This window comes from Hyla sarda, unplaced genomic scaffold (genome assembly GCF_029499605.1).
Source record: "Hyla sarda isolate aHylSar1 unplaced genomic scaffold, aHylSar1.hap1 scaffold_2003, whole genome shotgun sequence".
Lineage (NCBI taxonomy): Eukaryota > Metazoa > Chordata > Amphibia > Anura > Hylidae > Hyla > Hyla sarda.
Genome location: NW_026608664.1, coordinates 25275 through 39395, shown reverse-complemented (window position 1 = coordinate 39395; position 14121 = coordinate 25275). Strand labels below are relative to the sequence as shown.

The 14121-nt window shown below is 41.4% G+C and overlaps 1 protein-coding gene and 2 non-coding genes across 3 annotated transcripts; all 3 read right to left on the bottom strand.

Annotated features, from left to right (window-relative positions):
• Positions 1-162: 162 nt before the first annotated feature.
• Positions 163-353, bottom strand: LOC130317632 (U2 spliceosomal RNA). The gene has a single exon (XR_008864718.1). It is a non-coding gene; the product is annotated as a U2 spliceosomal RNA (small nuclear RNA).
• Positions 354-1300: 947 nt separating this feature from the next.
• On the bottom strand, positions 1301-5558 carry LOC130317626 (uncharacterized). Its single transcript, XM_056552844.1, has 2 exons — positions 4532-5558; positions 1301-1363 (listed from the first exon to the last, which is right to left on the bottom strand). Exon 1 carries the CDS (start codon positions 5543-5545, stop codon positions 4616-4618), a length of 930 nt encoding a protein of 309 aa, XP_056408819.1. The 5' UTR covers positions 5546-5558; the 3' UTR covers positions 1301-1363; positions 4532-4615.
• A 7022-nt stretch (positions 5559-12580) lies between these two features.
• LOC130317631 (U2 spliceosomal RNA) lies at positions 12581-12771 on the bottom strand. Its single transcript, XR_008864717.1, has one exon. It is a non-coding gene; the product is annotated as a U2 spliceosomal RNA (small nuclear RNA).
• Between the last annotated feature and the right edge of the window lie 1350 nt (positions 12772-14121).

The window sequence follows — 14121 nt, the reverse complement described above, 5'->3', positions numbered from 1 at the left end:
CAGGGGCCAGACACAAGCAGAAGCAGAAGCAGCAGAAGCAGCAGCAGCACCACCTTTTGTTTTTTGGCTGCAGCAGCAGCAAGGCCCACAGGGCTGGCTAGCTGGCTAGCCAGCAAGCAGGTAGCAATGAAAGTAGGAATCTTTCTTTTTAACCCTGTAAGGGGGTGGTGCACTGTACCCGAAGATACTGCCATATCGGGTCAATGCATAGGGCGACGGAAGCAAGCTTCGAAATCGGCCCCCGTTCTCAAAAATCCATTTAATATATGGTCCCCAGATAGGGGACGTATCAGATATTAAACTGATAAGAACAGATACTACACTTGATCTTAGCCAAAAGGCCGAGAAGCGATAACCGTGAAAGGGGCGGGCCCAACAAGGTCCCCTTCATGGGCACTATCACTGCTTGCTGTCAGGGAGGCTGCCAGACAATTTTCCATGCACACTCTGGGCTGGGGGGCAGTCAACCACCAGTACACACAGCAGAACCTAAACCCATACCATTATTGCTAAGCAGCAAGACAGGGGCCCATTGCACTCCCACGGGGCCTTTTTAAATGCAATCCATAACCCGGATTTGCCAGGAACCCTTCTTACTCCTCCTACTTGCATGTGACACTGGGCTTAGGATCTGCATAGGAAACACACACACAAGCACACACCTACCTTTGTTGCCTGCAGATGCCTCCTTGGCTGTCCCCAAACGGTATCAAACCAACACCCACGGGAAGCTGTAAGCATAGAGGACATGCCTGCACCCCATTGGACTTACCTGTGTGGGTTAAATCCGGGTTATTTGACAACCTATGGCGGTGATGGTTCTGCTCAGGCAGAGCAGTGCTGATGCTCCTCATAAAGCTGTCGCTGCTGTGAAGGTTCTAGGTGACATCACAAATCCCTTTGGTTACATACACAACAAAGCTGGGTTGTTGTTGTTTACACTCTGCAAGGCCTGTGGAAGTGAGTGACATCATAGCACTGTAGTTCTGAGGGTTCAAGATGGATGCAACAATCTCCTGTTGCTTCTATGAAGGCCGTAATAGACGACATCACCAAACAGCTCCATAGTCACATACACAGCAAAGGAGAGATGTTGTTTACACCTAGTGATGTCAGTGGTATTGAGTGACATCACAGCACAGTGCTAAGGCTCCTGGGCCTGGACACAGCAGCGGCTGCAATATCTCAACGGAGAATACGTTTATATCTATGTGTGTGTGTGCGCATATATATATATATATATATATATGCAGATAGGGTCAGGCTGCTCACCACTCTCGTGTTTGCTGCGCTATCTCGTGCTGCGGACACCGGTACCGCTCCCGGCTTAGTAGAACTCTCACAGAAAAGAAAACGTCCGGCACTCGAGAAGATGCAGGTAAAACTTGTCAATGGCTTTAGTCACACGCTTAGGCAGGACACAATCTGACGCGTTTCGCACCCTCAGGTGCTTAGTCGTAGATAGACATACACTCAATAATGCAGGTTAAAATACACATGAGTTTGGTCACATGACCACATGAATCTTAATTAAAAACAGTTGGTTACAAAACATGGCATTGGGAATCATGATCACATTTAATCGTTCGGAGAGAGTTCACACCAGGATGCAATCAATGCGGCTTTAAATTTCACATTACAAGTAACATTCAAATTTCAAACTTGAATAGTCCAAAGGCTAATCTACCAATACTACCGATATTCATATTGATTTAGGGGTGCATATTTAACCGCAATAACAATTTAAACTATATCTACACATAAGAATCCGAGATATTTTTATATATAAATCAATAACCTCATGGTGTGTATCACACCATGTGAACAACCCCCTATAATTTGCGACAATTCAAAATTTATTATATGTACCGATATTCATATTGGTTTAGAGGTACATATTTACCGAAATACGCACTTTAAACTATATCTAAACATCAAAATCCGAGATATTTTTATATATAAATCGATAACCGCATGATGTGCATCACGCCGTGTGAACATCCCCCTATAATTTACAACAATTCGAAATTTATTATATGTGCACAAGAAACGAAGAATGTAAGTTAGACCGGGGACTAAACTTGCGTGATTAATAATAAATTGTATACATCCACCATATTTACTTACTCGATTTATGCACACGTTAACATTAAATCCAATCTTTTATTTAATCCTTGCGGGAATCTTGTTCCCAAGAGGAACATCCAATGTGCCTCTCTATTGTATAATTTCTTTCTGAGATCGCCTCCCCTAGGTCCTAAGGTGACTTTTTCTACTCCCAATACTCGTAAATGGGTAGTGTCCCCTGAATGGGACTCTCTAAAGTGACGTGACAGCATAGACATGTTTGTCAAACTACTTTTAGCATCCGTAATATGTTTCCTGAACCTCACTTTTAATGAATTCCCCGAGCATCCTACATATTGCAAATTGCACGCAATGCATGTGGCTACATATATGATGGATTTAGTATTACAATTGATGTATTGATGTATATTGTATGTCCTATTTGTTGTGCAAGACGTTACAGTATTTGTGTTCACCATATGTGTACATGTGATGCATCTGGTATGACCACATTTGCGATTACCTATATTCCTCAACCAGTCCCGATCCTTTACATTTTCCTTTTGACTAATAAATAGACTGGGTGAGACTCTGGTTCCAATAGTGGGGCCTCTCCTAGACACAATAGAAATACCTTCTGATAATAAGTCTCTTAATATTGGGTCTGTTTCTAATACCGGAATATATCTATTTATTATTTTCTTAATCTGCCCAAATTGGGTGCTGTATGAGGTCACAAAAAATGGTGGTCTATCTTTACTCGAATTTACATTTTCATTTGTATTTATGGCTGATATGTCTCCAACCTTATGTGAGTCCCTTCTATTCTGATGCCTGCTGGAATAGGATACTAGTTCCTCGCGTCCCCGTCCTTCTATTCTTATTTCTGCTTTTTTTAATATTTTTTCACTATAACCCCTCTGTTCCAATCTAGTATGAAGTTCCTCTGCTGCAATTTTAAATTGTGTCTCACTAGAGCAGTTACGTTTTATTCTACATAATTCGCCATAGGGAATATTATCCAGGACATGTCGTGGATGGCAGGAGGAGGCTAACAAAATGGAGTTAGAGGCTGTATCTTTTCTATAGGGGCGAATTTCTATGCCATCACTCCCACTAATCAACGAAATGTCCAAAAAATTAATTGTATTTTTATCAAAATGTGAGGTAAACCCCAAATTTAGGTTGTTATTCCCAATATACTTAACAAATTCCGAAAATAGTGTCTCTGTACCCCTCCAAATTATCAATAAATCGTCTATGTAGCGACTGATCCAGTGTATGTTATCATGATATGGGTTTTTGTCACTGAAAATAAAAAGTTGCTCCCAGTGAAACATGTAGATATTTGCAAAAGACGGGGAATATTTGGCACCCATTGATGCTCCCCTGGTCTGCAGGTAGAAACCACCATCGAACACGAAGTAGTTGTGTTTGAGCAAAAACTCCGTGGCGATGGTGATAAATTCCCGCAGACCAGGGGAGTATGTGCTGAACTTTTCCATATGGATGAATAGGGCCTCGAGGCCTTTAGACCAGGGAATGCATGGATATAAGCCTATAACATCACACGTTGCCCATGACGACTGCTCATCCCACACGATTTTTTCTAAGATATTGATCACATGCTTAGTGTCTTGTGTGAACGTGGGGGTGATTTTAGTCAGGGGTTGGAGATGGTGATCCACCCATTCTCCAAGGCGTTCACCCAGCGACCCAATGCCAGCAACTATTGGCCGAAGGGGAGGTGGAAATACACCTTTATGTACCTTGGGGAGTGAGTGGAACACTGGTGTAACTGGATTCTCTACAAACAGATATTCTTCCAGTTTTTTGTTAATTGCCCCCAGTGCTACACCCTCTTCCAATATTTTCTTAAGTTCCATTTGGTACGTTTTAGTAGGGTCATTTCTTAATTTACAGTAAGTTGATGTGTCTAATAACATATCCTCATTGAGTTTTTTGTATAACCCTGAATCCAGAACAATAATATTTCCACCTTTATCAGCATTACGAATTACGATAGATTTATTCTCAGATAATTCCTTCAATGCTATACGTTCATTTTTGTTTAAATTGTCATAAGCATTATTCCGAGACACCTGTTCATTAAGTTTCACTAGGTCCCGCTCGACCAACTCCTGGAATCTATCCAGCGCCTCCGAACGGGAGGCAACAGGATAGAAACCAGGGTTGGCCGAGCGGTAGTTATTATTCCTACTATCATCGACAACTGCATTTTCTTTCTGCAAACAGGTAAGCTGTAATAATACATTTTGATCCTTGAAATTAGTAACATTAACATTAATTTCTTCACCATCGTTCGCTACTGATCCTTCCACAACTGTACCTGAGGATTCTCCCTCCTCATGACTCATAACCCCCTTGTGAAAGTGTCTTTTGAGAGTGAGTCCTCTTGCCAATTTATTAACATCTAATATGGTATTAAAAAGTTCGAACTTACTTGTCGGCACAAAATTCAGTCCTTTACCAAGTACAGTAATTTGGTCAGCAGATAAGATGCATGCAGATAAGTTCATTACCGGATTTATCTCGGAACCAGTAGCGAGCGCAGGGGATATCTTCTTTCTTCTATGTTTGCGTCCAGCTCTCCTTGTTTTTGACCCTTTAGGCTGTCGGTCTGGCCCAGACGGTTTTTTGGAATAGCTCCAAGTTCTTTAGATGGTGCGGCAATCGATGTTAGTTTCTTTTTCTGTTGCTGTGCTGATGAGTATTGTGCACCTGTGTTTTCCTCTTGGGAACTTTCAGGGTCTGAAAAGCTCACTTTCCTTGCAGATCGGGACCTTGGATGATTTCTGCGTTTGGATCTGGATCGTGGTGTGCGTAAAATAGAACGCGGTGTGTCTGGATTGTCCCCTTTATTAAGATGCCACGAGAACACTTGATCTTTGTTGTAGTCCAGAATATCTCTTTGAAATTTACTTTTTTTAATGTCCATTATGGAGTTTTCCACACTGTCTAGTTTCTCCAATGCTGCTTGTTCCACGCTGGCAAAATCCTTGTGCTCTTTGTACATAGCCAGCTGGGTCCTAAGGCCCTCCATTTCTTGCTGCATACTGGCTAATTCCAGGGATTCTTCCTCCACAATATATGTCATAAGTTTGGCTGAACATTCCAGCAATGCGGAGTCCCATTTGGTGATGAATCCCTGTGAGTATGTTTTTATGGGTCTTTTTTTCAGTCTGAGACCCCTTGGAACAATGTTCTTTTCTAAATATGTAGTGAGAGTTTTGTTATCCCACCAGGTCTTCGTCTCTTTAATCATGAGATTCTCCAACTGTCTTGTAATGGCAAGCATGTCAGGGGGAACCACGTTAACCGTGGTTGTTACAAAATCATTGAACACTGTTTGAGCTTTCGCATCTCTGCTCGGACCATATTTGTCCATATTACTCACATCAGCGGTTACAGGTTCCCCCAGTCCTAGCCTTGGCGTTTCCAAATTAGATTCAGCCATGTTAATCCACGCGGTGGGAGCACTCCAATGCGGGAACTGTTTGATGCAGATAGGGTCAGGCTGCTCACCACTCTCGTGTTTGGGCTGCTCACCCAATATTAAGAGACTTATTATCAGAAGGTATTTCTATTGTGTCTAGGAGAGGCCCCACTATTGGAACCAGAGTCTCACCCAGTCTATTTATTAGTCAAAAGGAAAATGTAAAGGATCGGGACTAGTTGAGGAATATAGGTAATCGCAAATGTGGTCATACCAGATGCATCACATGTACACATATGGTGAACACAAATACTGTAACGTCTTGCACAACAAATAGGACATACAATATACATCAATACATCAATTGTAATACTAAATCCATCATATATGTAGCCACATGCATTGCGTGCAATTTGCAATATGTAGGATGCTCGGGGAATTCATTAAAAGTGAGGTTCAGGAAACATATTACGGATGCTAAAAGTAGTTTGACAAACATGTCTATGCTGTCACGTCACTTTAGAGAGTCCCATTCAGGGGACACTACCCATTTACGAGTATTGGGAGTAGAAAAAGTCACCTTAGGACCTAGGGGAGGCGATCTTAGAAAGAAATTATACAATAGAGAGGCACATTGGATGTTCCTCTTGGGAACAAGATTCCCGCAAGGATTAAATAAAAGATTGGATTTAATGTTAACGTGTGCATAAATCGAGTAAGTAAATATGGTGGATGTATACAATTTATTATTAATCACGCAAGTATAGTCCCCGGTCTAACTTACATTCTTCGTTTCTTGTGCACATATAATAAATTTCGAATTGTTGTAAATTATAGGGGGATGTTCACACGGCGTGATGCACATCATGCGGTTATCGATTTATATATAAAAATATCTCGGATTTTGATGTTTAGATATAGTTTAAAGTGCGTATTTCGGTAAATATGTACCTCTAAACCAATATGAATATCGGTACATATAATAAATTTTGAATTGTCGCAAATTATAGGGGGTTGTTCACATGGTGTGATACACACCATGAGGTTATTGATTTATATATAAAAATATCTCGGATTCTTATGTGTAGATATAGTTTAAATTGTTATTGCGGTTAAATATGCACCCCTAAATCAATATGAATATCGGTAGTATTGGTAGATTAGCCTTTGGACTATTCAAGTTTGAAATTTGAATGTTACTTGTAATGTGAAATTTAAAGCCGCATTGATTGCATCCTGGTGTGAACTCTCTCCGAACGATTAAATGTGATCATGATTCCCAATGCCATGTTTTGTAACCAACTGTTTTTAATTAAGATTCATGTGGTCATGTGACCAAACTCATGTGTATTTTAACCTGCATTATTGAGTGTATGTCTATCTACGACTAAGCACCTGAGGGTGCGAAACGCGTCAGATTGTGTCCTGCCTAAGCGTGTGAATAAAGCCATTGACAAGTTTTACCTGCATCTTCTCGAGTGCCGGACGTTTTCTTTTCTGTGAGAGTTCTACTAAGCCGGGAGCGGTACCGGTGTCCGCAGCACGAGATAGCGCAGCAAACACGAGAGTGGTGAGCAGCCTGACCCTATCTGCATCAAACAGTTCCCGCATTGGAGTGCTCCCACCGCGTGGATTAACATGGCTGAATCTAATTTGGAAACGCCAAGGCTAGGACTGGGGGAACCTGTAACCGCTGATGTGAGTAATATGGACAAATATGGTCCGAGCAGAGATGCGAAAGCTCAAACAGTGTTCAATGATTTTGTAACAACCACGGTTAACGTGGTTCCCCCTGACATGCTTGCCATTACAAGACAGTTGGAGAATCTCATGATTAAAGAGACGAAGACCTGGTGGGATAACAAAACTCTCACTACATATTTAGAAAAGAACATTGTTCCAAGGGGTCTCAGACTGAAAAAAAGACCCATAAAAACATACTCACAGGGATTCATCACCAAATGGGACTCCGCATTGCTGGAATGTTCAGCCAAACTTATGACATATATTGTGGAGGAAGAATCCCTGGAATTAGCCAGTATGCAGCAAGAAATGGAGGGCCTTAGGACCCAGCTGGCTATGTACAAAGAGCACAAGGATTTTGCCAGCGTGGAACAAGCAGCATTGGAGAAACTAGACAGTGTGGAAAACTCCATAATGGACATTAAAAAAAGTAAATTTCAAAGAGATATTCTGGACTACAACAAAGATCAAGTGTTCTCGTGGCATCTTAATAAAGGGGACAATCTAGACACACCGCGTTCTATTTTACGCACACCACGATCCAGATCCAAACGCAGAAATCATCCAAGGTCCCGATCTGCAAGGAAAGTGAGCTTTTCAGACCCTGAAAGTTCCCAAGAGGAAAACACAGGTGCACAATACTCATCAGCACAGCAACAGAAAAAGAAACTAACATCGATTGCCGCACCATCTAAAGAACTTGGAGCTATTCCAAAAAACCGTCTGGGCCAGACCGACAGCCTAAAGGGTCAAAAACAAGGAGAGCTGGACGCAAACATAGAAGAAAGAAGATATCCCCTGCGCTCGCTACTGGTTCCGAGATAAATCCGGTAATGAACTTATCTGCATGCATCTTATCTGCTGACCAAATTACTGTACTTGGTAAAGGACTGAATTTTGTGCCGACAAGTAAGTTCGAACTTTTTAATACCATATTAGATGTTAATAAATTGGCAAGAGGACTCACTCTCAAAAGACACTTTCACAAGGGGGTTATGAGTCATGAGGAGGGAGAATCCTCAGGTACAGTTGTGGAAGGATCAGTAGCGAACGATGGTGAAGAAATTAATGTTAATGTTACTAATTTCAAGGATCAAAATGTATTATTACAGCTTACCTGTTTGCAGAAAGAAAATGCAGTTGTCGATGATAGTAGGAATAATAACTACCGCTCGGCCAACCCTGGTTTCTATCCTGTTGCCTCCCGTTCGGAGGCGCTGGATAGATTCCAGGAGTTGGTCGAGCGGGACCTAGTGAAACTTAATGAACAGGTGTCTCGGAATAATGCTTATGACAATTTAAACAAAAATGAACGTATAGCATTGAAGGAATTATCTGAGAATAAATCTATCGTAATTCGTAATGCTGATAAAGGTGGAAATATTATTGTTCTGGATTCAGGGTTATACAAAAAACTCAATGAGGATATGTTATTAGACACATCAACTTACTGTAAATTAAGAAATGACCCTACTAAAACGTACCAAATGGAACTTAAGAAAATATTGGAAGAGGGTGTAGCACTGGGGGCAATTAACAAAAAACTGGAAGAATATCTGTTTGTAGAGAATCCAGTTACACCAGTGTTCCACTCACTCCCCAAGGTACATAAAGGTGTATTTCCACCTCCCCTTCGGCCAATAGTTGCTGGCATTGGGTCGCTGGGTGAACGCCTTGGAGAATGGGTGGATCACCATCTCCAACCCCTGACTAAAATCACCCCCACGTTCACACAAGACACTAAGCATGTGATCAATATCTTAGAAAAAATCGTGTGGGATGAGCAGTTGTCATGGGCAACGTGTGATGTTATAGGCTTATATCCATGCATTCCCTGGTCTAAAGGCCTCGAGGCCCTATCCATCCATATGGAAAAGTTCAGCACATACTCCCCTGGTCTGCGGGAATTTATCACCATCGCCACGGAGTTTTTGCTCAAACACAACTACTTCGTGTTCGATGGTGGTTTCTACCTGCAGACCAGGGGAGCATCAATGGGTGCCAAATATTCCCCGTCTTTTGCAAATATCTACATGTTTCACTGGGAGCAACTTTTTATTTTCAGTGACAAAAACCCATATCATGATAACATACACTGGATCAGTCGCTACATAGACGATTTATTGATAATTTGGAGGGGTACAGAGACACTATTTTCGGAATTTGTTAAGTATATTGGGAATAACAACCTAAATTTGGGGTTTACCTCACATTTTGATAAAAATACAATTAATTTTTTGGACATTTCGTTGATTAGTGGGAGTGATGGCATAGAAATTCGCCCCTATAGAAAAGATACAGCCTCTAACTCCATTTTGTTAGCCTCCTCCTGCCATCCACGACATGTCCTGGATAATATTCCCTATGGCGAATTATGTAGAATAAAACGTAACTGCTCTAGTGAGACACAATTTAAAATTGCAGCAGAGGAACTTCATACTAGATTGGAACAGAGGGGTTATAGTGAAAAAATATTAAAAAAAGCAGAAATAAGAATAGAAGGACGGGGACGCGAGGAACTAGTATCCTATTCCAGCAGGCATCAGAATAGAAGGGACTCACATAAGGTTGGAGACATATCAGCCATAAATACAAATGAAAATGTAAATTCGAGTAAAGATAGACCACCATTTTTTGTGACCTCATACAGCACCCAATTTGGGCAGATTAAGAAAATAATAAATAGATATATTCCGGTATTAGAAACAGACCCAATATTAAGAGACTTATTATCAGAAGGTATTTCTATTGTGTCTAGGAGAGGCCCCACTATTGGAACCAGAGTCTCACCCAGTCTATTTATTAGTCAAAAGGAAAATGTAAAGGATCGGGACTGGTTGAGGAATATAGGTAATCGCAAATGTGGTCATACCAGATGCATCACATGTACACATATGGTGAACACAAATACTGTAACGTCTTGCACAACAAATAGGACATACAATATACATCAATACATCAATTGTAATACTAAATCCATCATATATGTAGCCACATGCATTGCGTGCAATTTGCAATATGTAGGATGCTCGGGGAATTCATTAAAAGTGAGGTTCAGGAAACATATTACGGATGCTAAAAGTAGTTTGACAAACATGTCTATGCTGTCACGTCACTTTAGAGAGTCCCATTCAGGGGACACTACCCATTTACGAGTATTGGGAGTAGAAAAAGTCACCTTAGGACCTAGGGGAGGCGATCTCAGAAAGAAATTATACAATAGAGAGGCACATTGGATGTTCCTCTTGGGAACAAGATTCCCGCAAGGATTAAATAAAAGATTGGATTTAATGTTAACGTGTGCATAAATCGAGTAAGTAAATATGGTGGATGTATACAATTTATTATTAATCACGCAAGTTTAGTCCCCGGTCTAACTTACATTCTTCGTTTCTTGTGCACATATAATAAATTTCGAATTGTTGTAAATTATAGGGGGATGTTCACACGGCGTGATGCACATCATGCGGTTATCGATTTATATATAAAAATATCTCGGATTTTGATGTTTAGATATAGTTTAAAGTGCGTATTTCGGTAAATATGTACCTCTAAACCAATATGAATATCGGTACATATAATAAATTTTGAATTGTCGCAAATTATAGGGGGTTGTTCACATGGTGTGATACACACCATGAGGTTATTGATTTATATATAAAAATATCTCGGATTCTTATGTGTAGATATAGTTTAAATTGTTATTGCGGTTAAATATGCACCCCTAAATCAATATGAATATCGGTAGTATTGGTAGATTAGCCTTTGGACTATTCAAGTTTGAAATTTGAATGTTACTTGTAATGTGAAATTTAAAGCCGCATTGATTGCATCCTGGTGTGAACTCTCTCCGAACGATTAAATGTGATCATGATTCCCAATGCCATGTTTTGTAACCAACTGTTTTTAATTAAGATTCATGTGGTCATGTGACCAAACTCATGTGTATTTTAACCTGCATTATTGAGTGTATGTCTATCTACGACTAAGCACCTGAGGGTGCGAAACGCGTCAGATTGTGTCCTGCCTAAGCGTGTGAATAAAGCCATTGACAAGTTTTACCTGCATCTTCTCGAGTGCCGGACGTTTTCTTTTCTGTGAGATATATATATATATATATAATATATATATATATATATATATTTCTCCGCCGAAATCACTTTTAAACCCATTTCCACCTTTTTTTCCCTTCTCTTCCTCTTACTTTTTTTTCACGTTTTTTTACGTTTTTCTCCTTTTCGCCTCTTTTCTGGGCGTATTATTCTTCTTTTTCTTCTTTTTTTTCGTCTAATGCATACCCCATCAGTGCAGCAATGCTTATTCAATACCGCCAGCAGATGGAGACACTGGGGGATAATTTTCTAAGGATTTATACTGATTTTTCCTGTCTGAATTTGTCGCACAGAAAGTTGCAGGCCAAATATGTGTGACATTTCTGCGACTTTAGCTTCTAGAGCATTTTTACAACATTATACATAGGTGCTGAATACATAAAAAGCGACTGTTCAGCGACAGACAAGTCGCATCGGCTGAAAGTAGGCCAGAATGTCAGTCCATGTTGGAGCAGGTTTAGATACAGTCTAAAGCATAGATCTCAAAGTCTGTGCACAGAATTTAGCAAGGGCCTCGCACCTTCTGATGCATCAGGTAGGTGCACAATAGCATAGCCTAACCCTCTGTACTTTGGTCTATATTGATGCGGGACATAGACAGCCAGCTGATGACCAATCCATTAGTGCAATGGATGGCTGGAAGCATTTGTCTTTGCCTTTGCAATACCACAGAAGCAATGCATGGTCAATGTACAGCAATGACACACCTGTGTGAACAGCCAGGAGACCCCCCCCCCCATGTTATGTTACATAGTTACATAGTTAGTACGGTCGAAAAAAGACATATGTCCATCACGTTCAACCAGGGAATTAAGGGGTAGGGGTGTGGCGCGATATTGGGGAAGGGATGAGATTTTATATTTCTTCATAAGCATTAATCTTATTTTGTCAATTAGGAACATTCAGCACCCACCCGCTATCAAGGCAGCTGCCTATCATGTCATGCCCTACCTGCACAGGTGTGCTGGCTACTCAAATGATCCAATTAAGGAGGCCATTTAGTCAGCAGCAGCAGAAGTCCTGTGCCTGGACGCTCCAACAGGGGCCAGACACAAGCAGAAGCAGAAGCAGCAGAAGCAGCAGCAGCACCACCTTTTGTTTTTTGGCTGCAGCAGCAGCAAGGCCCACAGGGCTGGCTAGCTGGCTAGCCAGCAAGCAGGTAGCAATGAAAGTAGGAATCTTTCTTTTTAACCCTGTAAGGGGGTGGTGCACTGTACCCGAAGATACTGCCATATCGGGTCAATGCATAGGGCGACGGAAGCAAGCTTCGAAATCGGCCCCCGTTCTCAAAAATCCATTTAATATATGGTCCCCAGATAGGGGACGTATCAGATATTAAACTGATAAGAACAGATACTACACTTGATCTTAGCCAAAAGGCCGAGAAGCGATAACCGTGAAAGGGGCGGGCCCAACAAGGTCCCCTTCATGGGCACTATCACTGCTTGCTGTCAGGGAGGCTGCCAGACAATTTTCCATGCACACTCTGGGCTGGGGGGCAGTCAACCACCAGTACACACAGCAGAACCTAAACCCATACCATTATTGCTAAGCAGCAAGACAGGGGCCCATTGCACTCCCACGGGGCCTTTTTAAATGCAATCCATAACCCGGATTTGCCAGGAACCCTTCTTACTCCTCCTACTTGCATGTGACACTGGGCTTAGGATCTGCATAGGAAACAACACACACAAGCACACACCTACCTTTGTTGCCTGCAGATGCCTCCTTGGCTGTCCCCAAACGGTATCAAACCAACACCCACGGGAAGCTGTAAGCATAGAGGACATGCCTGCACCCCATTGGACTTACCTGTGTGGGTTAAATCCGGGTTATTTGACAACCTATGGCGGTGATGGTTCTGCTCAGGCAGAGCAGTGCTGATGCTCCTCATAAAGCTGTCGCTGCTGTGAAGGTTCTAGGTGACATCACAAATCCCTTTGGTTACATACACAACAAAGCTGGGTTGTTGTTGTTTACACTCTGCAAGGCCTGTGGAAGTGAGTGACATCATAGCACTGTAGTTCTGAGGGTTCAAGATGGATGCAACAATCTCCTGTTGCTTCTATGAAGGCCGTAATAGACGACATCACCAAACAGCTCCATAGTCACATACACAGCAAAGGAGAGATGTTGTTTACACCTAGTGATGTCAGTGGTATTGAGTGACATCACAGCACAGTGCTAAGGCTCCTGGGCCTGGACACAGCAGCGGCTGCAATATCTCAACGGAGAATACGTTTATATCTATGTGTGTGTGTGCGCATATATATATATATATATATATATATATATATATATATATATATATTTCTCCGCCAAAATCACTTTTAAACCCATTTCCACCTTTTTTTCCCTTCTCTTCCTCTTACTTTTTTTTCACGTTTTTTTACGTTTTTCTCCTTTTCGCCTCTTTTCTGGGCGTATTATTCTTCTTTTTCTTCTTTTTTTTCGTCTAATGCATACCCCATCAGTGCAGCAATGCTTATTCAATACCGCCAGCAGATGGAGACACTGGGGGATAATTTTCTAAGGATTTATACTGATTTTTCCTGTCTGAATTTGTCGCACAGAAAGTTGCAGGCCAAATATGTGTGACATTTCTGCGACTTTAGCTTCTAGAGCATTTTTACAACATTATACATAGGTGCTGAATACATAAAAAGCGACTGTTCAGCGACAGACAAGTCGCATCGGCTGAAAGTAGGCCAGAATGTCAGTCCATGTTGGAGCAGGTTTAGA